General features: G+C 43.8%; 1 protein-coding gene and 2 long non-coding RNA genes across 4 annotated transcripts; 2 read left to right on the forward strand and 1 right to left on the reverse strand.

The window, feature by feature from the left end:
- The first annotated feature begins 2,646 nt into the window (after positions 1 to 2,646).
- Positions 2,647 to 5,323, forward strand: LOC149349821 (uncharacterized). The gene has a single exon (XM_089578814.1). It carries the CDS (start codon positions 3,701 to 3,703, stop codon positions 5,216 to 5,218), a length of 1,518 nt encoding a protein of 505 aa, XP_089434940.1. The 5' UTR covers positions 2,647 to 3,700; the 3' UTR covers positions 5,219 to 5,323.
- Positions 5,324 to 5,931: 608 nt separating this feature from the next.
- LOC149349822 (uncharacterized) lies at positions 5,932 to 16,644 on the reverse strand. Its single transcript, XR_016290161.1, has 4 exons — positions 16,412 to 16,644; positions 12,710 to 12,862; positions 8,813 to 8,935; positions 5,932 to 6,014 (listed from the first exon to the last, which is right to left on the reverse strand). It is a non-coding gene; the product is annotated as an uncharacterized LOC149349822 (long non-coding RNA).
- Positions 16,645 to 16,912: 268 nt separating this feature from the next.
- Positions 16,913 to 22,570, forward strand: LOC149349823 (uncharacterized). 2 transcript variants are annotated; one of them, XR_016290163.1, is made up of 3 exons: positions 16,913 to 16,970; positions 20,029 to 20,378; positions 21,208 to 22,570. It is a non-coding gene; the product is annotated as an uncharacterized LOC149349823 (long non-coding RNA). The 2 variants fall into 2 exon arrangements; XR_016290162.1 differs by having other exon boundaries at positions 16,930 to 20,378.
- Positions 22,571 to 23,266: the final 696 nt, after the last annotated feature.

Below are 23,266 nucleotides of genomic sequence, written 5' to 3' on the forward strand. Positions count from 1 at the left end.
AAAAGTTTTGATTCCGAAGAAACGTATCGGCTTTGGAGTTTGCCGACACATCAGTGCCAATTTCTTCACTCAATCGACCCACATCTTAGATCAAGACTCTCACCCAGAATTCCTCGACATCTGGAAACACTTTACCATCGACTTCTTCTGAATGCTGCATATACAAACGGCTTACGATACCGTTTTAGACAAATGAACAGTCCGCACTGTGACAACTGTGCCTCGATAGAAACTGTGGAACATATATTGCTTGAGTGCCCTACGTATGCTAACGAGCGTGCGTACTATGAACATTGCATGCAGAAGCTCTGCCCAGTGCCCCTAACAATGGACAAAGTTTTAGGTCCCTTAGCCTGCCTTAGGCCACAGAGACTTGCAATGAACTTTCTATTCACATATTTAAAAGACATTGGACATCTCGATAAGCTTTAAATTCACTTGCACGTTACCTTCATGCATTCTTCATGCAGTGAACTTCGTCAGCCCATTTGACGGACTATGCACTCCATCATTCCATAAGTTACATCAATACTAGCCATTGCATCCTTAGTACCCAATTCATGGCCGAATTTTATCTTCGTTTTTTTTTACCTCTTCCACGCTGCTCTCCTTCTGTCTTTATCTCCCAAATTCCCCTCCCTACGCAGAGTAGCATGCCAGCGATTTTTCAACGCCGGCTAAATTCTCTGCTCTTTCATTAAAGAGTATCTCTCTCTCTCTCTGAGTGAAGCAAGTGTAATGAGCCTTGCTTCTTTTTTCGTTCAGTTGTTACTTTCTTTTGTCGTTTATTTCGGTTCTTGCGCAACACAATTTAAAGAAACAAATTTCTATTTACGTTTCTTTATTCTGGCCAGATCACGGAATTTCCGTGCTGTTACTTCTTTTTTTAAGGCGATAGCACTGCACTGCAACCATCTTTCCAAACACGACCATTTCTGCGTTAAATACTTGTACATAAACCGTTCTTACAAAGAAACAGGCCAAGACAAATTACACGCGTGTTTGGGCGCACATGGGTAGCACAACTATCAACGAAAGAATATGATTAAGTAGAACGTGTTGTCGGGCTAGTGGTCCAATACTTCAGACATGGCAGTTGCGCGAAACACACACACACAAGACAGGTTACGGGACGAGCGCTCGTTCCGTAACCTGTCTTGTGTGTGTGTGTTTCGCGCAACTGCCATGTCTGAAGTCAACGAAAAAAGATAGCAAAATCAAATTACGGAAATAAAAATCCGCCGAATTTTCAAAAATAAAAGCTGAGGTGTCCAATCCCTAGTTATAGTACAAGAACTCCGGAACATAAACGTCACCTTTTTTATGACAAGGCTTCGCGCATTTTCTTTGGGTTAGTCTAAATCCACTTCCATGCAAGCCGCCGTGTAACTGATGGCTGCTACGCCCGGGAAAAGGTATAAAGGTAGGACTACTCTGGATTTGGGCCTGGGCTGCATGAAGAAATTCATTTCAATATCTGCTGTGACCGCACGCATTGTTGAGCAGACAGTTAAATGAAGTTATTTTCTTATTCAGCGGATAAGATTGCCATGTGAAATATACCAGAGGATGAGTGCGCCGATCGACTAAGGCACATCTTATCTATATTTGCTTTTATATATACAGACCAGTCAGCATATCATGTAGATTACATCAAATTTAACATGCTGCGCGGTCCTTTTTTTTTGATGCTAAGGGAGCTCGGCCAAGGGAGTGACACTCTCATAGAGCCAATGGGGACGTTTTTTTTTCGAAGGCGATGGTGGCGGCACCTGGGAGAGGCGGTAAACGCATCAAAAATCCAATATGGCGGCGCGCGTTAAAGGGTCAGTCTACTCACCAAGATGAGTGTATAATAATAGCATATTCTGGAAGCTGGCACCCTATAACATCAATAGCGAGGGATCTGCTCCCGGTTTAGGCAGGAATTTATATTTTATTTCGGCGTTAAAAGTCGCGTAGAAATGCATGGTGGCGACCCCAAACGTTCATTTTGTTCAATCAGGTGGTAGTCTTTTTTTGTAGAAGCATAATTGAATATACTACGTACCGTTAGTATGCACCAATGTCACAGAAACGTACGTTTTGTTCTAGTAAACTGTAGAAGGCGTACCGCTCGCTTTTTCTGTAAATCACATGAATATTTATAGTTTTACGTACGCTCAACGAGGGCACATTCCTACTTTTAGTTCAGCGCATGCTAGCAGAGACGCAAAAATAAACAGCCTATAGTGGCGCCATCTAGTTGTCAGGACGGGAACCATTGCTGTAAACAGACTCTCCACTTAAGCCTAGAAGCGGCAGAATCGTCACTCTAATTATTAAAATAAGGCAAATTTATCACTTAAACGTTTTCTTATAGGCGAGATGAGCCGAAGCGAAAGACCCGCGCCCCATTTATGGCCAGTGAACGCACTGATGGGCGCCGCCATGTTTGTCGCCGCGCGGCGGAAATCCAGATGGTTGCCAGATGAGACTACCACCTCATACAGATGTGTCCCCACATCAATAAACTCTATTTTAAAATGTTCTACCGCATTTCTTGGCACCACACCTGGCTAAACGGTAATTTGAGTAATGAGCTATCGGTTGCCGCAAAGAAAATATGGCCGATAAAATTCAGTAACTGACCCTTTAAGGCGGCTGGTTGTGGCCGGTTGTTCGCGCTACAGTGCACTGTACTCGCGCGTTCCTGGTGCTGGCGGCCGCTAGCTCGATCCAAGCTTTGTAAATACTGGTGATTAACTGATCCTGCGCTGCATTCACGCTTGATTTCCTAAGTACTTACGGAATCTGCTCACTGGCTTTTGTATTTCGATGTGTCTGTTGATGTAGCATGGTGTATGGTGGCGAGCGACGCGACTGCTTAGCAGCTGCGCTCGATCGAGAACGAAAAGCGTAAATGGTTTTGTACAAAGAACAATTTATTAAAAGCACATCAGCAGTGACAATCGATGTTCAAAAAGTGATTTTAAGTATCAGTGACATTGCAGTATCAGTAACAGGCATCCTATAAATCAAAATATAAAAACGCCATTATGTAAACCTAGAAGACATGAGCGCACAGAGAATATATGGTGGATAAAAAAAGGTTTCAAGGTACAGTATACATAATAAAATTCTACATGACTGAATATAGGTTTGTACGCGACTTTGTAAGAGATTTAGGTAAATAGCAGGGAAGTAAAACATCTGACATGTATTGAAACGCATCAGTCTGTGGCTATGAATAAACACACGCAGAGAAAGGCAGAGAAAATTTTCAGCCTTTGACTCGTGTAGAAGAAATCACAGTGCGTTGGGCTAGGGACAACATAATATGCTGCAGTGCTAGTTCTTAGTATAAAGACCCCAAGAAAAGCTCACTGTGTGACTCGACATGACGCCAATGACGCTGCTGCAGTGCGAATGTCGCCGACGTCGCCGTTTTCGCTTGCGCGGCTGACCGGGCGTCGTCTGCTTGTCGTCTGCTGCCGCGTTACCCGCGTCGTCATCTTCGCAACTAATTTCTTTGATGTTTTATTTTTAATACCTATGGCTGGTTATAATTTAGTTCATAAGCATGTTTTTATTATTGATAGTGGCCTAAAAATTTCACTTTTATTAGGCTTAACTGCAGCCGCGTTTACCACCGATACCAGGATCGCTGCAATCGTTTCGACCGGGGCGCCACCCTCGGCGCGGACGCGCAACTTGCAACATGCCACAGCCCTGGCTCGGCTGCGAAGAAGCCACAGGAAAAGTATCGGATGAAGAAGCAGCAATGTTCCGAGAAGCATCGCAGCTCATCGAAGCCGCTGGCTGTATCGCTAATTCTCCTGGCCTTGCAGAGTCTGCCAGCAGCCGCACCAGCATGACTGGAAGCGGCCGGTATTGTTCAACGACGCCTGTTACAAGTAGGACCGTGGCGGCCGCTTTGGATCTCAATGCCAAAGGCCTTGAGCTGCCTCAACAGTGCCGTGGAGACGCCCGGTATCGTTCAACGACGCCTGGTAACAGTAGCAGCGTGGCGACTACCCTGAATCCCAATGCCAAAGCTTTCGAGCTACCTGAACAGTGCCCTGAAAGTAGCCAGTATCGCTCAAAGGCGCCTGGTACCAGTAGCAACGTGTCTACTGCCTTGAATCCCAATGCCGAAGCTTTCAAGCTGCCTCAACAGTGCCCTGAAAGTGGCCGGTATCGCTCAACGACGTCTGGTACCAGTAGCAACGTGTCTACTGCCTTGAATCCCAATGCCGAAGCTTTTCAGCTGCCTCAACAGTGCCCTGCAAGGGGCCGGTATCGCTCAAAGGCGCCTGGCACCAGTAGCAGTGCGGCGACGACCACGAATACCAATGCCAATGCTTTTGAGCTTCCTCAGCAGTGCCCTGCAAGTCGTCGGTATCACTCAAAGACACCTGGTACTAGCAGCGTGGCGACTGCCTTGAATCCCAATGCCAAAGCCTCTGAACTGCATCAACAGTGCCCTGCAAGTCGTCGGTATCGCTCAAAGACACCTGGTACCACTAGCAGCGTGGCGACAGCCTTGAATCCAAATGCCAAAGCCCTTGAACTGCATCAACAGTGCCCTGCAAGTGGCCGGTATCGCTCAACGACGCCTGGTACCAGTAGCAGTGCGGCGACTACCCCGAATGCCAATGCCAAAGCTTTTGAGCTTCCTCAACAGTGTCCTGCAAGTCGTCGGTATCGCTCAAAGACACCTGGTACCACTAGCAGCGTGGCGACTGCCTTGAATCCCAATGCCAAAGCCTTTGAACTGCCTCAACAGTGCCCTGGAAATGGTCGCTATCGTTCAAAGACACCTGGTACCACTAGCAGCGTGGCGACTGCCTTGAATCCCAATGCCAAAGCCTTTGAACTGCATCAACAGTGCCCTGCAAGTGGCCGGTATCGTTCAACGACGTCTGGTACCAGTAGCAACGTGCCTACTGCCTTGAATCCCAATGCCGAAGCTTTTGAGCTACCTCAAAAGTGCCCAGAAAGTGGCCGGTATCGCTCAACGACGTCTGGTACCAGTAGCAACGTGCCTACTGCCTTGAATCCCAATGCTGAAGCTTTTGAGCTGCCTCAACAGTGCCCTGAATGTGGCCAGTATCGCTCAACGACTTCTGGTACCAGTAGCACCCTGGCGACTGCCTTCAATCTCAATGCCAAAGCAAGTGCCACGACAGTGTACTTGAAGTGGTCGGTATCGCTTGATGATGACTGGTACCAGTAGCACAGTGGCGACCTGTAAAAAAAAAATGCTCCACAGTAGAGAAACCCGCTGGTAATGCGTTGCCGGAGGGTTTTCCGCAAACATGAATACAGCGACTCCGTCTGACGGTTGTCACATTCTTTGTAACGGAAAGTTACGCTATGGTATGCACGAGAATGAAATCGTTTCTCTGCAACGAATGCTTCTGTTGTGTTCTTATTAAAGGTCCCGTATGTGTATGCATACTTCCTCCGTTCACTTTGAAGTCATCTGATCTAGAACGGAAATAATCTGCATTGTAATTATGTACTACCGAGAGCAAAAATAACAGACCCCTGCCAGCGCGTGCCAATCCGCGCCCAACTGCATGCGAGCACCGCCTGATGAAGCGCTCCTAGTGCTGAGACCAGTGCAGTAGCGTGCGCCCATCTCGAGGAGCGCTACGCATTGCGTGCCACTGCGCTCGTCTCAGCATCTAGAGTGCTTCGTCGAGCGGCGCTTGCATGCAGTTTGGCACAGATCGGCACGCGCTGGCAGGGGTCTGTTATTTTTGCTCTCGATAATACTTTCAGTAGTACATGCACATGCATCTGTGTATAGCTTCTGCCCAGAATGTTCACTGCAGATATAGTAGTCCAGAGGCCAAGGAAATAAGTATTATGTACAAGACTCTCATGCATATTATGTATTGTACACGTACAAAGAATGCAACGTAGAATGAAAGAGTGGCAAGTGTTTGGTTGAGTACAAGTACATAAGTTTTATTTTCATGACAAATTGCACACATTGTACCTCTAAACATTGCTGTCGGATCCATCTGAAAAGATAAAAAAATCCTCATTTAGTAGCCACACAACACCTATCATAAATTTCACAAATACATTTGAACCATCCGCTATTGAACAATTCGCTTTCGTAGAAGCTTGTAAAAGCCATTTACTGAGAACCAAACCAACATGATTCATTGCCTAAAATTCATTTCTCATAACAGTAAACAGCAAAAACCACAGGGCCAGGAAGAAGCAGACAAAATGCGCTTACTCGGACACCACTGTGTGCATGAAAGTCTTTACGGTTGTCTACAATTTTGTGCAAATAGAAAGTAGCTAAGGATGGGTGCCAAATACAATTCAATGCAGATGCCTTTCATTACATAGTACTCAATGCACAACTTAGTGAGCAAGGAACGTTGGTAACATCTGCAAAAGGCCAGACACTTGCCCACAAGCATGATGATGATTGTGACTTTTGATGGCGCGAGGGAATCTGAGGACAAAGAGCATCATGGCACAAGGTATTTTCTTCATCTCAAGGTGGGGCAATGAACCATTTGGCAGGCATTTCACCCTAAAGAAGACGAGCACCAGGTGAGGAGAAAGCTTGTACCCATTGGATTGGTGGTTACCCAGCACACAAGCAATCAGGAAGCATACTTCCTCGAAACCTTATGCTTTCAGTCATAGTTTCCATTATCTCAGCATCTGCAAGAAAATGTACTAATCTCTGATGTCAGTGAAAATGCAGCCACAGGTGCTGGTTGCAGCTCACTAAGGTATTCAAATATCTCTGCAGAGCGCCTCACGAGGAACAGATGCTTAAGTTTCCACAAAGGGCTCTGCAGAAATTTAACTGAAAGCCGCTGCCATGTTAACCTTTTCAAAATGATGGCCCAGAAAGACAAAGTGTAGTCATGTCTGATGTAGAAAAAGGATGAAGGCATGAATCTTTCAGCTTCTTCAACAGCTGTGATGTGTTTGTAACTGGTATTGCTTGGTTTGGTTATTAGGGTTTAACGTCCCAAAGCAACTCAGGCTATGAGGGACGCCGTGTTGAAGGGCTCCGGAAATTTCGACCACCTGGGGTTTTTTAACGTGCACTGACATCGCACAGCACATGGGCCTCTAGAATTTCTCCTCCATCGAAACTTGGCCGCCGCGGCCGGGATCGAACCCGCGTCTTTCGGGTCAGCAGCCGAGCGCCGTAACCACTGAGCCACAGCGGCAGGGCTGTTGCTGGTATTGCTTCGCACAGCTTCAGTCTTCTCTTTGACATTTCGTGACATCATTCCATATCTGTGAAAGATCTCGCTCGCAAACATTTTGGTTCTAATGAAGGAGCTAAAAAGACCCATGTCCTAGGCCTTTTTTTTGTGACACTAAAGGAAGGCTCGCTTTTAGGGTCATTATTACGAAGAGGTCCATGTGGCAACAAACTTTGAAACAATTTCTGCAAGGACTGAGTGTTCTGAAGCCTAAGAATTTCTCATGAGGCGCCCTGTAGATTGAGTGCTCTGAAGCCTAAGAATCTCTCATGAGGTGCCCTTTAGATGCATCAGAACACCTAAGTGAGCTGTTACTGGGTCCTGTAAGTGCTATGTCATTTGACATTAAGGGTATGTACTTTTCCTCGACACATGCAGTGATGATGTATATGTCGAGTGAAAGCATAAAAGACTTCGAAGAGTTGCGCTTCCAGATTGCTTGCGGAGGAAAGCACAAGAGTCTGGCCATGCTCAGCTGTTACCTTTACTTCTTTTTTGTTGAGTTCTGCAGTGAGTACTACGTAATGACAGAAGGTATCTGCATCGACTCATGTTTAACATCTGTCTGTGCGACCTCCATCTTGCACGAAACGACAGGCAACTCCATAATGCCCTTCATGCACCGAGTGTCAGTGTGTTCTGTCAGCTTCCTGGTCCTGTGTTTTCTGTTCTTAAAGTTATTACTGCCTTCATTCTCCACGCCATGAAGCCTGAATGTGCTACACTGGGTTGCTCCACGCGTCATGCAGTAACCTGGCCATTTTTTTATACATCGGAGGCACTCAGGTCGCAAGCCATGCTTACTATATTCAGCAGATAAGTGTACATGTGAGACATATCATTTATAACCAATTTTAACAGTGGTATTTCGTGCAAGAATATCTAAATGCTACTCAATTTTTGCTCAAATTTTCAGATACACACTCTTATTCAGATTAAAACATAATTTGGCTACTGGGCTCTCGTGATGCCACGTCTTGAGTTTGCATCAGTAGCTTAGAATAGTGCTTCTGTTACCTCTGGCGATGAAATCGAAAATGTTCAGCAGAAGATTGTATGCATCCTTTGTGATAGATATATTGAGCGCTGTCGTTTCTAAGACTACGACTTTCTTCTAGCAGACCTTGGTATGTCTACTCTTTATGACAGGTGACTCACGCGTGACATGCATTTTCTACATAAAGTTGTGCTCGGCTCTATTGACTGTGAGCCGTTATTGATGTCACTGCGATTTCGTGTGCCTCAGAGAAAAACCACCAAATGCTATGATAGATTTTATCCTGACATGCATGCCATTTCACCAATGACTCGTTTGCAAATAATACAATTCAACTTTTTATGACACAGAAATATTTGCCTAATTTGCTGTTTTCATTGTTTATTCATTATGCTTGTTTTTCTTTACTATTATTATCATCGTATTTGTGACCATTTTTCTGTATTATGTCTGTTCACGTCATGGTGTTTGTATTGACTTAGTGTGCACTCGTTTAGGCCAATTGGCTGTTCAGGCACATTTAAAATAAAATATCTACCTATCAATTTAAGCAGAAGCACAGCACCAAGGTACTCACCAACTGTTTGAAGCACTGTGCGCAAGTTCTCGTGCCGACATGAATACAGGTACTTTGGAATGCACACTGTCCAAGTCTTCATCATGCCATGCCGCTCAGACTCTCTGGTAGAAAAATTTTCCACTAAAAAAAAGAGCAATTTTGTTTATGTTAGACTAGTAATATTAAATTTTACTATATGCTAGGTACTTCTCATCATTCTACCCCAGACTAAACCATACACCAGTGATCATCATGTTTTAATTTTGTTGTATATGATCACAAAATGTGGTGTAATTAACATGTTAGAAATTCTGGTCAAAATAAATCTGACAAAGTATTGTTTAAAAAAATCTGGGCACAAGGAAGAAGGAAGCTAGCCAGATAGCCTGGACGAATGTTTTCAGTTTCATGCAAGCATCAGTACCCTTGCACACAAAATGTACAATTTAGTGGGTTTACCCTTCCAGAATGGAATTTCATGCTGCAAACATCTAGCTATACGAAAAAAATTTTTAACTTCCATTCCAGACAAGGGAAAGAAAATTCCTCTGGTTTTTCTTCACAAGCCTCTGCAAGTATACAATTCAGTGAATCTACTCTGCAAGTATGTGAACCTACCAGCACGAGACAATGACAAGAAAGGAGACAAAGCAGGCGCCGACTCGCAACTGAAGTTCATTGAAGTAAACAGGTAGTACATAGAAAAGCCAAACTACACCACGAACCACACAGTTACAGATAAGCTATACCACAACATGAGTAAAAGATCGCTCTTAACTTTCCTCTCATCTAGATAGTCCAACTCGTTGCATATTAACACGATGGACAGCACACTCATAGATTTGTCACTGAGTCATAAGATGTGTCTAGCCTCGATAATTTTCCGGTTAATCTGCTCCGAATGTATCGCCAAAATGAGTGTTGCCAAAGGGAATGGCTAGCAGCCTTCGCATTCCTTGCGATGTACAGATAAGTTAGAAACCCTACCAATATCCAAATATCTCTTGTGCTCCCGTAGTCTTACATTCACACACCTTCGAGTTTGACCAACATAAACCCAACCCCAAGATAACAGTATCCGATACACCACATACATTTTACAAGGCACATATGCTTTTCCCGGACCAAATTCACAAAACTATTCTTAACAATTTTACAGTTTGTAGACAACTTATTAGGGGCCAAGAGCACCATTTCTGCGTCATACCTTCTGACCACATTTTTCAAATTGTGCGACAATCTACGTATGTACAGTAACACAGTCGATCTTTTGGCATCTCGATGGCTGGTCCCGGCCGTATCCTGCCAATCCCTGTGAAGGGGTTTTAGCTTTAACATGCTAAAGGGAAGAATGGCGCAGCATCAAGTAATAAGGACAGCAGGACAACAAGCACACGCACAAGTGCCAACCTTGGAGCGGATACAGAATCCAAGAGCACGTGCTTGACAATCAGCACTGACAGTCAAGGAAATGAGGGAGCGGATACAGAATCCAAGAGCACGTGCTTGACAATCAGCACTGACAGTCAAGGAAATGAGAAAACACTGATTTGAACATTCAAGATTGAATGAGCCCGATCCTTGACTGCCAACGCTGAATGTCAAGCACACGCTCTTGGATTCTGCATCTGCTCCAAGGTTGGCACTAATGCGTGTGTGCTCTCCTGCTGTCCTCGTTACATGATGCTATGCCATTCTTACCTTTAGCATGTCTGACCAACTTGATCAATCTTATACGCTCAGCTTTAACAATTTATCACACACTCCTGCAATAGCATGGTTGGGGAATAATGCTTTCGTAAGCCTTAAAATCTGCTCTTGGAGACCACTTGTCATGCTGTGAAAGCATCACTTCATCAATACAGAGCCTAGCCTAGATGACGCAATGCTATCTTTCACTAGCTTAGAATGGTTCGGCCAATAGTCAAGTAGCTGCTTGACACTCCTGGGTGAATATCGGCAGCATACATGGCATGTGCAGAACATCAAGGTGAAGCCCAGAAACCGCAGCTCTTTTTGATGGGACATTTACTCTAAGGAAAACCTAAGTTAAAGAAAGGCCTTGCTCCTTAAACAACTTGACAATATGCACAGGTCCCACACTATCGCAACCTTTTGTAAAAGACCAGAAAATCAGATGCAGTGAGAGATTTTCCACCAGCCCATGCAAGTTCTTGGCAATCACTCCATCCACCCTGCTTAAGAGAATATTACTTGGCACAGAGGCATTCAATCGATACATATACTAGACTTTTGAACATATGCCGCACAGCCATACTCCAGAAACATGCTCTTCAAATAAAAGGAGGTAAGTCCAAAAAAAAAAAGACTATTACGCACCTTTTCCTAAACACAAGCTCATCATTGTGCTCTGATATGCACATTCACAAGCTTTTCATAAGGTCCTCATACGGGATGGATAAAATAGTTCTACATCGACACTAACCGCCAGACAATCTGCTGGATTGCCATTCTTCAGATACTAAACCACGCTGCAAATTGAGTACAAGAAACAGATCTTCAAGATGCGAAGTAGACAAATGCTTTTGCAAATAACCAGACAAAATTTTGCAAGAACCCTCTTCTGAAATTTATCTGAAGAGCATGCTAGTGAATAGCATTTATTTTAAGAGCACGGTTGTAGAGTATTGTAGTGTGGTATGTGTTCAAAAATCTGGTATATGTAGTGGCTCGAAGATGGGCCTTGTGCTAAGAGATATTTTAAGTAGGGTGGATAGAATGATTGTCAAGGACTTGCATGGACTGGGGGAAAAAATCTTTTGCTATGTTGATGATTTTCTGGTCTTTTACAAAGGTTCTGATAATTTGGGACGTGAACATAGTCTCAAGCTGTTTAAGGAACAAGGCCTTTGTCTTAGGTTTACCTTGGAGCAAATGTCGCCACAAAAAGAGCTGCAGTTTCTGGACCTTACCTTGATGATCTGCACACACCATGTGTGCTGGTGATATTCACCCAGGAGTGTTAAGCTGCTACTTGGACACAGGTTGGCTATTACAAGCTAGTGAAAGATAGCATTGGACTGTCAAGCCTGGGCTCAGAATTGATGAAGTCATGCTTTCACAGCATGACGACTAGTTTCCAAGAGCAAAATTTAGGTTAATGAACGCAGGAATTCCTAACCATGTTATTGCAAGAGCATAGAATAAATTGTTAAAGAAGTCGAAAGCTTTTCACGGCGACCAGCGCAATCAGGCCGGGGCCAGCCAGCGAGATGCCAAAAGACCGGTTGTGTTACAGTACGTACATAGATTGTCACACAAATTGAAGAATGCGGCCAGAAGGTATGATGGAAAAGCAATTTTCTTGGCCCCTAATAAGTTGTTTAAAATATGTAAAATTGTTAAGAATAATTCTGTGAATGTGGCTAGAGAAAAGTACACATGTGGAGTGAAATGTATATGTACCTTGTAAAATGAACATGGTATCAGACACTATATCTTGTGGTCGGGTCTATATAGGTCAAACTGGAAGGTGTATCAATGTAAGATTACAGGAGCACAAGAGGGTAGGGGTTCTAACTTTTCTGTATATTGCAAGGGATGTGAAGGCTGCTACCCTTTCCTTTTGGCAGCACACATTTTGGCCTGTAAATTCAGAGAAGATTAAATGGTAGATTATTGAGGCTAGACACACCTTACGACTTGGTGACTAATGTGCAAGTGTGTTGTCTATCGCACTAACACGCAATGAGTTGGGCTATCTCAATCAGGGGAATGTTCACGGGGCATTGACTCATGTTGTCATGTATGCTTATCTGTAATAGTGTGGTTTGTGGTGTTGCTTGGCTTCTTCATGTATTCCCTATTCACTTCAATAAACTTTGGCCACGACTCAGCGACTGTCTTGTCTCTTGTCTCGTCTTTCGCACTGGTAGATTCAACATGATGTCTCACCTCTGCAGAAATCCAACACGACATTTTCCTCTTCACAATTGAGGTTCAGTGCATAATAAGGCCAACGTCAGTCATCCGCAAGAAAAGTTCATGGCTCCATTAACACCGCCTCCTGCTTACAAGACACAGTGCGGCATTCATTGTAGATTCTATCTGCAACACAGAACGCAAAGTTTTACTTTGAGTGGACTAAACTAGGAAAGAAGCACAAAATATCTACAGCCAAACGGCCGAGCTGAAAGAAATAGAGGGTAGTGTAATAGTGAATATACTGATATAGTTTTATGTAACATCTTCTATTCATATAAAATGTACACTTTTTTTTCTTATGCTGACGCCTGGGTACACTATTCTGTGCACTTATTGCATGGGCCCGAACTAGCAGCTTGCTAAGGGCGCAGATGCTTTTATCACCGTTTGTATAACCTTCATTAAAAGTGAATAAACTGATACTGATATTGCATGCAAGATATATGCATGATATATTGTGATATTCAACACTGCTACTATTGGCTTAGCCAACTATTTATGCATAACAAAAAATGCAGTATCACAAATACTGATACAGTACTATTAGTGTTAATATTAGCAGTGCAGGTTCAATGAAAAAAAAAAAGGGGCCTAGTGCTAGCTGCCATTCCCACAGCAGGCTTGTGACCAATCGCCAGTTTAAAGGAAAAAGGAATGACTGAAAAGGGAGAGAGCCAGTAGGAAGGAAGACAGGCATAAAATGACTTAGGATACAATAGGCAGGCAAAGTTATTTAGACAGCAACCACAAAAGAAACATTAACACCCAAGTAAAGATATACAAGACCAACCATACCATTGTGCAGAGTGGATAACTTGTTAACCTCATTTAGCCCAAAATATATTTTCATATATACTTGTGCTATAAAGTGATTACATTCATTAATAGCATAATTGACCAACTGAAACCAAAACAGGGATGAAGGGCGGTGAATGAGCCCTAGGCGTGATGCTTTTGCCTTCCTAGTGGGGACACAGAAGGATCATTCAGTTGAACATCGGGTCTCTGAGATTAATATGTAGTTTAATATTAGCGGAAAAATAGAAGTAGTAACAACAAAGCAAGCAATGTAGCTGAACATTGTTCTATGCACATGAGAAAAAAAGCATTATGAATAACCAAGTATGCAATGTTTGTAGCTGCACATTTCTTCACACATGTGTGTAAAACATATGTGCATAATTTGCAACAAGAGAGTGTCTCGTTTAGATAGGGTACCTGCTATGGCAGTAGTGCACAATCAGGCTGGAATGAAATGCAAACAGCGCCTATGAACAAGACAAAATATTTCACCTGTGTGATTTCAGCTTGAGTATGCAGCTAGCCTGATTCCTGTTTCAGGTTAAGAGATCTACCTAATACACATATATGAACCCTTTCTAAATGTATACCTCGCTGCAAAGTAGAAAAGTACTGCACATGTATGTTCGCATTTCGTTCCCGCCTAACTGTAAATGCATAATGTGTGTCTAATGCATATCATTATCAGTCAAGGCTGTCACTTCCAACACCAAGCAGATACGTGAAACCTCTGAAAACTCCTTGAAGGCAAGAGTCTGGAGACAAGCTTCTAGACCCACTCTGAAGGATGTAGATTTCGTGTTTAGTGTGGCATATAATTACTTCTGCATTAATAGCGAGCATGTAAGGCCAATACAAGGTGCTTCTGAATTTGGTCGCCTAAAATTTGCTTGGGAGAACGCAAAATAATGCTAAAGAGCAATCTATAGACACAATATTGCATGCTGAATAAACAACAAGAAAAAAAGAAGGCAATGCTCTGGAAGCACCTTCAGTCATTCAAGACAAAAATGATGAGGCATGCTGATGCTGCTACTTGAACAATAGAAAAAAGCGACTACTGCTTACTTACTATAAACGCTTTCTCTGAGCAAGCAATGAAAGAGAGATGTAACTCATGAAACCTCACGTCATTCTTTTTACAAAAAAAGGAATTTAAAAGGTTGCAATGCAAGAATCCCTGCCATAATAGTATTCTCCTCACACTTGGGTTACACAAGCCAAGGCTTTTAACAGCATGTGTTTCTGCATGTGTTCATTCTGAAGCCTTACCCGGTTGAAGCGACACAAAATATTTACTTCCCCATGAACCTGTGCATGTAGCATAATCACAGAAAATATTTTTTACACTGGACAGAAATACAACAGCATAGTGGCGTGACTGACACACAACAGGCTTCGGGGACAGTGCAAGACAATGATCTGAAATCCTACACAACAGACCTGCGACATTACAATGGCTAAATCCTTGATAGTAGTATTTAACAGCCATCTAAATGTTCATGCGCAACAGGTGGGAGCACTTAACTGCGAAGCAACAGTAAACCTTTGCCACTAGTCTAAACAAAAGTGCGCCTCATTGCGACTTCCACTAAACTTTTTTGCTCCGAGTGCAACAAAGCAAGTACACTGGGGGCTCGAATGGCAACGATACGATGTGTTAGGCTATCATGTCATCATCTTAACATAAACAATGCATGTGGTCTCTGTTCCGGACAGCCAATCAGCCTCGAGAAGACAAAGATGCTTATAAAAAAAGAACAAAGCAACAAGCTCTCAAACCTCACAGTGAACATAGAAGTAGCAGAACCATGTAACCTAGCCAATAGTTCGAAGCTAAGCAGCAGAAGAAAATATGTCAAGGCCAGGACTGAGCAAACAGAAAATCATGGAGGAAACCTAAAAGCAGCAACAAGCAATGAGAGTGGAGTTGCCTTGATATTCATTGTCAATACCTACTGCTCAAAGTAAAGGAAACCAGGGTATAAGAAATACAGCATTTCATACTATGCTTTGAGCAAATGCAGTGAGAATGAAACAGACTAGAGACTTGTCTTATAACATTTTCACTCTTTACTTTGCACCAGGGGAAAATAAATTTGTGTGCAGTTCACCTACTGCTTGGCACTGTACTAGAAGGAATGAATCCAGGTCTCGAAAAGTCTACAGAGAGAATACTGATGCTGCATGTGCATTTCTCTCTAGACTCCCTCGTCCACCGAGAGAAGTGAGACAGTTACTGCCCCATTTCCTTTCCTCAAAAACCAATTTTAATTTCATTTCTCTCAACTGTCCTGAAATGTGTATAAGTTACCAATTTTTTTGGTGCCTAATTACATACTGTAATTTTTGCAAGGAATATGAGGTTGATGGACAGAAAAAAATCTCTGGAATGGTACCTTTGGTAACTTGGCACCTGGACAAACAGCTGACCGACTGGGCGTCCCCAAGGGCTCTGCTGCGAGGCGCCCCTAGCAACAGTAGCCGGTTGTCCAGATCCAAAGGAACCACGCGAATGATTACCGAAAAGTTTAAGGAGCAGATGCATGAACACAAAACAGCTTTTCAGCACTGTTGCAGTGGGATGAACGGTTCCAAATCTCTAGACCATATCTGGTAATAAATAAATTATCAGAAGACCATCTCGAGAGCAGAATTATTTTAAAGCACATTCGACACGCACTACCAACATGGACAGCGTGTGCTTAATTGAATCCAAAAGTTTATGCTGATCGACCAATGTTACTTCAAATAGAGACAGAAAGCGCATGCACGTTGTGCTGATGTTACCGTGAACACAACATGCGACGAGACACAGGGTTACAATAGAAACAAAAAACCGCTTTCAAAATCTGAGAATAAATTGCTCACCTTCTCACAAGTTCACCAAACCGGAGCCGATGCCGTGTGGCTGCCGCCAGTCACTCGCGATGCACAGAAACAATAAAAATGCAATGCCGCCGACTTTCCTTGAGCAAGTTTAAGTCGATTAAACTTCAAACTGTTCGCACCGACCACCGTTCACCTCACCAAGCATGTGTGCACAGAGGAAGTAAAATTCATGCGGGCAAGTCAGCCGCGCAAAACGCAGAGCACGATGCCATTTGCAGAGCTATGGTGGCTAGCAGAGCTGCGCGGGAAATTCATAGCGTCATTCGCGTATTCGCGTCCATGCTTTGGTCGATGACGCCGCAAAAGCGCACCACCTTGAAAACATATTAGATGTATTTAATTTTACCGTAGCTTTTTTAGCTGACAACTTGAATGGTTTTACATATTAAAATTTTCTTTCCGTTTCATGAGCGTTGTTGCCACAAGAGCGCAGTGCATGCAGCTTGGCCGTGACGAGTCGAAGCGCTAGCCAAGCCCGCAGTCGGAACCATGCGCGGAGTCATGCATGCGCGGAGTATGTGTGGTGTTGAATGAACAGGTGCTTGCTTTAGAACGGATTTTGTTCTTCCGTGTTCGCTGCGTGCGTCCTGCGCGCTGTATTGTCGTTACGGTGTGTGTATGTGTGCGGCCCGTACGCCGCATTGGAGTGTACAACCGCTTGCTGTCCCATGCGGCATCGATGCATAGTAAAACGACCGTGCAGAATGTGCGTTACAATGCCAGTGGCCCTGCACGAAAGAGGAGACTTGAAGCCGGCGGAAAAGCTGCTCACCCTCGTGGGACTGCAAGAATCTGGCGAGGAACAGTCGACACGCGTTTCGGTCGATGATTGCGTTTATCAAGCTAAAAAAATGCAGCACTGGCCAATAGCACTGATGAGCTGCTGCTGCGTCATGATAAACACCTGTCTAATGTTTATTACAAGCTTGTTGGATGTGAACGTGGCCATGAGTGGTATTCGTTGAGCAGCGGCCCTCAGGAGCTGGAACCAGTCGATACCTGAAGACGATTACTGTTTGCCCGCGCCCTGGCGCCTCGCTTCCAACCGCATGCGTTGGCGTTATTTATATCTGAATTGCACACGTAGTTGAACTTTCGCAAATATTACAGCCGCATCTTTCAAACGTGCCGTGGGAAGAGGACCCTTTTTCATATTTTTTTTGTGGGAGGGGGTGGGGGAATGAGCGGATGCTCAAATGTTATTCTTTATTATTTTGAGCTTATTTTCCATATATGTGCCAGGTTGGCCCATTCTTGCCTCTTAGTTGCATGTAAGCAATGTATTTATTGGACATAAATTTCTTTGCTGTTGTATTGGCACAGGGTTAATGATTCTCATTGTATTGTGGTGACACATCATTGTATGCACTCCTTGCAGAATGTCTAAGGGGGTAATAAATAACTGAGCAGAGAGTATGCCTTGTGATAAATGCGAGGAACATTACTGATTTACTTCACACTTGGCATGTTCCGTTGTCGTTAGTGGTTACGTATGCCTTGCCTGCTGCTTTCCAGTTTAGGGGCAAGAGGCATGTCAAGCTCCACTTAGCAGATTTTTTGTCCACTCTTTATTGGTCAACATGGTAAAATAAACTAAACATAATGCATGCTTCCTGAGACTTAGCGTAGACTACAATTCATTTATTTGCTCTCAGGGCCTATCGGCGCCAGAGAGAGGAGTGGGTGGATAACAAAAATACATGTGTTATAGGCAGATTAGTTAAGGTGATTATACACAGCATACTTGAAGGCGTGGGATGCAGTGATGGACATGACGAAGGCAGAGAAGATGTGACAGTTGGAAACGTAGAAAAGTAGAGATCTGCGTGAGCTTACACATGACTTAAGGTGAACACTAGCAAAAAATTAAGAAGGTGCAGAAGGCTGAGGCCAGAGTTAAAGCTAGTTTAACAAAGAAAAGATCCTCTCAGCAAGCCAAATTGAGCACATGCAAGCAGTTACGTAAACATGGAACATAAAACTTTTTGGACGGAAGAAAAGCCAAGGCACATTGCTCATTGTGACGTTGCTTAAAAAGATGGTGTCTAGTTGTTCACCTTCATATCCGGTTCGTCCACACCTAGTAACTGAAATGCCATCAAGAAGGAGCATCTCCAATCACTCTAATTGCATGGGAGGTACACATCTCCAGATGTCAGAGGCTTGGTGTCTCGTTTTATAGTCTAGATAGTTTGGTAGATATAAACATTACCGCATGTTAGAGGCATGTGGTAGCCTTGCAGGGGGTGTATTTTGTAAGTCTTACAGCATGTTGTGCAATGCTGGCATGTTTCATTATTTACATTGCAGTAATATGTTAGCACAGGCGAGAAAGTTTGTAACTGAGCAGAAAAAAACAATATTCATGCCATGTCTTAGCCGCATTCTTAGTACCATATAAAACATAGTGCGTATAAGGAACTGCTCATTTTTTTTCAAATTTTTCTTTCTGAGCACTAGTTTTTTGCAAGTTAGCAGGGTTCTACAGTCTTCTGTGGCTGTCGACTGGCCCGCATGTTTGTCAAAGCTGCAGAGTTCATGATGGGTCGTGTCAGTGCAAGCTAAATAAAGGTGGATAGGAAATTCATGCTTCCAGAGTACATTCCAGAAAAAACAGCTATTATTTCCTACTCAGGAGCAGCACCAACAGTGCACATCCTCCTTGTCACTACAGCAATTATGGTTGCTCACTGCGTTTTTGCAGCGTTTCATTTATCCGCAGGAAGACCAGGCATGAATGGCCGGCTATAGGTACCTAATAAATTGAACATTGCAATGAGCAATATTTTGTTGTGCCTGTGCTTTTGTTATCCGTGAAGGAGTTAGCGTTTTTGATTGATGGTTGTGTAGCAAAGATGTGACTGCTACATTGCACTGCATTCACAAATTTGTTTGCCCATGCTTTTGGCTTTCTCAGTGGTTCGTTTCCTTATCAAACGGCAGACGGAAATTCGGCTTTCACCTTGTGCACTTTCATCATGTTTGTAATGTATTTTCAGCTGGTGCTCAGTTTCAATTTAGAGAAGTTGTCTAACCATTGTCTGTGTCTAAATGTTTTTTTAACTCTTGACCTCATTACGCTGCATTTCTAAATTATTTATTAAATGCATTTATTAATTGTTACCCTGTCATGTGGTTAGCAACATGGTGAAAATATTTTTTTATGAAGTCAACGTTCTTCTTTTGAAGTTATAGCAAAGTAAGTCCTTTGTTATTTAATGTTGCTCACAATTTGTAGCAATCCCTCAACGTTGAAGCAACATTATGCGTCACTTGGGTCTAATTTGATTATCACCCCCCCCCCCCCCCCCCTCGGATCTTCACCATTGCACATGGGGTTAATCTCATTTTCGCCATGCTAGTTTGCGGACATTGTTGAACAAGAGTAAACCACACAGATTGGAAATGGGACGTCATGTGGTGCCTAGTCCGGGGGCCAACAGTTACGGCGAGTGATACGTTTCAGAAAATGCATAATACGGCCAGCCACCTTCACGAATGTGTTACGGATGGACCCTCCATTTTAGATGCAACAGAGCAAGCGTTTGTCCTGTTATGGCGAGTTTGTACGTAACATTCACGGAATTTTTTTGCAGTGATGTATATTCCTGAAGCCCAGTGCCAACTCTTTTGAGCTGCGTCTTCTGAGCCCACGGACCACAACGCACAGCAGCCATGATCTTCGTCACCGGAAAAGAAACTAGCGACACTGACCTTGACGACGATGACTGCGGCACGCTCAGGCACGGTCCGGAGGATGGTTGCCCAAAGAACGGCGGATGGGTTGCCTCCGAAGCACACAGGCGAGGTCCTTGTTACTACTCTCTATTCCTTCTTTGGGCAACTGTTGCCAAACATGCTGACAAGGGATAAAGGACGGCCTGGAACGCTGCAAGCTCCCCAACGAGTCTGCAGTGGTGCTTGCTTATGCGCCCACGATTACAAGGTGGGTGATGTAAGCCACTTCCAAGCTCCTTCAGCCCTTTTGTAATCTCTGCATGCTCAAAAACTTACATCGAAGACAGTAGATGTACCTGCGGCTATCCGACTAGAAACAGTGAAAGAAACAGCGAGAGAGATTCAATAAAATCGCAAAGAGGCGCCGTCAGTTAATTGAAGAATCCCCTTTGGCGGTGCATAGGTGCACTGATGAGGCGCTTCGCGGATGACCACTCCAGCAGATTTTCAAACATGCTGAGGACTGTGGTCTCAGTTGCATGATGGAGAGTGCCACTACGGCAGATATGACTGCCGATGCTGGGCTCAGGTATATTTTACAATGCATGCATTTTGTGCTTGAAAGCTACCCTGAGCCACAACAGATGGAGGTACAAATGGTACTATAGGTCACACATGCTTGGTGTGTATTTAGTAATCGTCTGTTGCGAGGAATTCTTACATGTACTTTTGGTTTGGTTTGGTTTATGAGGCTTAACGTCCCAAAGCGACTAAGGCTATGAGAGACGCCGTAGTGGAGGGCTCCGGAAATTTCGACCACCTGGGGTTTTTTAACGTGCACTGACATCGCACAGTACACGGGCCTCTAGAATTTCTCCTCCAAAGAAATTCTAGCCGCCGCGGCCGGGATCGAACCCGCGTCTTTTGGGTCAGCAGCCGAGCATCATAACCGCTGAGCCACCGCGGCGGCTTTACATGTACTTTTATCATATGCTATCACGTGCTGTACCTATTATTGTAATACTTCGCGCTAGTAAAATGTTCATTACGACGTAATGGTATGCACCACCTGACATATCTTTCTAATTTTTTTTCAGTCCGCACGTTTACAGGAGCCAGCTCCGTTGAAGGGAGCGAATGAGCCAGTTGTCTGTGAAAACGTCAGCATCAAATAGAAGCTGGGGAGTGCTTCTAACTTGAGTGCACAGCTCTGGAAGAATTCTTTTGTATTAGCCCCTACGCACAAAAAAACGCATTTTCAACTCGAAGCTTGTGTTTGATTAAGAGAAATTTGTCGACCCTGTTACTCATTCTTACTGGTGTCGGAATACGGCTAGAAATAGTGCACAAATATTTTCTCCATTTTTATCGCTTTTGCCATCGTAGCTTCACTCTTTATCTCACAAGCAAGAAAGTAAAAAATATTTGCTTCATCGGAATTACTGTGAATAACTGATAGGCCGGGGGCAGGCGAGGAAATATATATCAAATACTAAAAACCAACCATTTAACACTAAACTGCATAATCAATATCGAAGATTCTGCAACTGGGTCAACGCACTATTGAAGGGATAAAAAAAGTGCCAATACGAAAAGAAAATAGCCGAATGCAGTAGCAATACAAAATAAAAATGAATCAAATAATCAAATCCGTTTCTGACCAGGAACTGCAGTCATAAGTCTGTCTAACATGTTTATGTGAAGCAGCGTGCCCTCAAGGGACTTGTGCCGCCAGATCCTTTAGCAGTGCAGAGCTCATTGTTCTTGGTGGAGAGCCTAGCGCTTCCTCTGTTGACATTGATGCCTTGCTCTATTTCGTACCCCATGACGAACATTTAGAAGCAGTGCGCGAATTAACTGAGAGTAAAAGCGCTGTTACCTGCCAGAACAAGTGCGGAATTTCACTGGAGTCCTTCTTGCAGCTCATAATGGTGAATGTAAGGTCCACCATTGTACAACACGGCGGCAGTTATGTTGTACGAAAATAAGGGGTGTGTATTGGTTCGAGTGTCACGCATGTTCTGCGTAATGTGTTCTTGTCAGGGTTTCACTCAGCGCTGCGGAAAGCACTTCACTACACACGTGTTGTCAGGGTTTTAGATATGCTGACGATTTTTTTTGCCCTAAATTATCAACTGACCAGCTAACCTCTGCTGCGGACTAGATTTTAAAGGTTTGTAGCGCTCCTTTTAGCGCTCGTCTAGCCCCTGTTTCGACGCACGAGTACTATCTGCAGGGGGAAAGGCAGGCGCGAGCCAGATATGCTTGAATTATTTTTAATCGAAAAGAATGAGCGATCCGTCTGTCATTATCACAGAGGAAGAGTGGCGCTTTTTATTGGAGATGCAATGACGACCGGATTTGATTGTGCGTTTTTTTTTGTCGTTTGGATGTGCGCTTGCGCGAGAAAATGGCTATAAGTGTGTGGATGAGCAAGAAATAAATCAGTTGTAAGTTTGGCGACAGTGTGTGTGTGTGTCTTCGTTTTCAGTGTTTTTTTTTTTTTTGACACAACATGAATAACCAACTCGCCCAGGAATTCGCGCTTATGTTTTTGAAGGTGCGCTTAATGACAGCACCTATTTGATAGCACCTCTCCTTTATTCAATTGAAGTCTTCTCTCTCTCTAGTTGATAGCGAACGCTTTCAGTAATCTACTTTGTCGACAATGAGACCAGGCGTGTCAGTCATTCTGAAGCTGGTAGTTTGTTTCCAGGAAATAAAAGGCAAAATAACAGTCTCACTTCGCGGTGGACATGCGCCTCGAGGGAAGGAAGGAACAAGGAAGTGACAGAAGAAAGGGAGAAAGATGTGCCGTAGTGGAGGACTCCAGAATAATTTCGACAGAAAGGTATCTTTAGCAAACATTTACGTCGCACAGTACACGGGCGCCTTTTGCGTTTCGCCTCCATCGAAACGCGACCGCTGCGGCTAGGTTCGACCCCGGGTACTTCGGCTCTGAAGCCGAGCGCTGTGACCACTGAGCCACGGCGTCGAGTGCACTCAGTCTGACCCTTCGCTTACTCGTCAACAACTGTCGTTCTTCTTATGACCACCACATCACAGGAAGTGCTTCGCATCATATTATTTTTCAATATTCCCAAATCCTTCCTCAAAAACAGTAACAGTTATATTAGGTTCGCTTTAAACATAAGT

This window comes from Amblyomma mixtum, chromosome 3, assembly GCF_055824585.1.
Source record: "Amblyomma mixtum isolate Tamu chromosome 3, ASM5582458v1, whole genome shotgun sequence".
NCBI lineage: Eukaryota > Metazoa > Arthropoda > Arachnida > Ixodida > Ixodidae > Amblyomma > Amblyomma mixtum.

What these genes read in the sequence shown, in the direction of transcription:
- LOC149349821 (XM_089578814.1), top strand. Translation starts at nt 3,701, where the DNA reads ATGCCACAGCCCTGGCTCGGCTGCGAAGAAGCCACAGGAAAAGTATCG.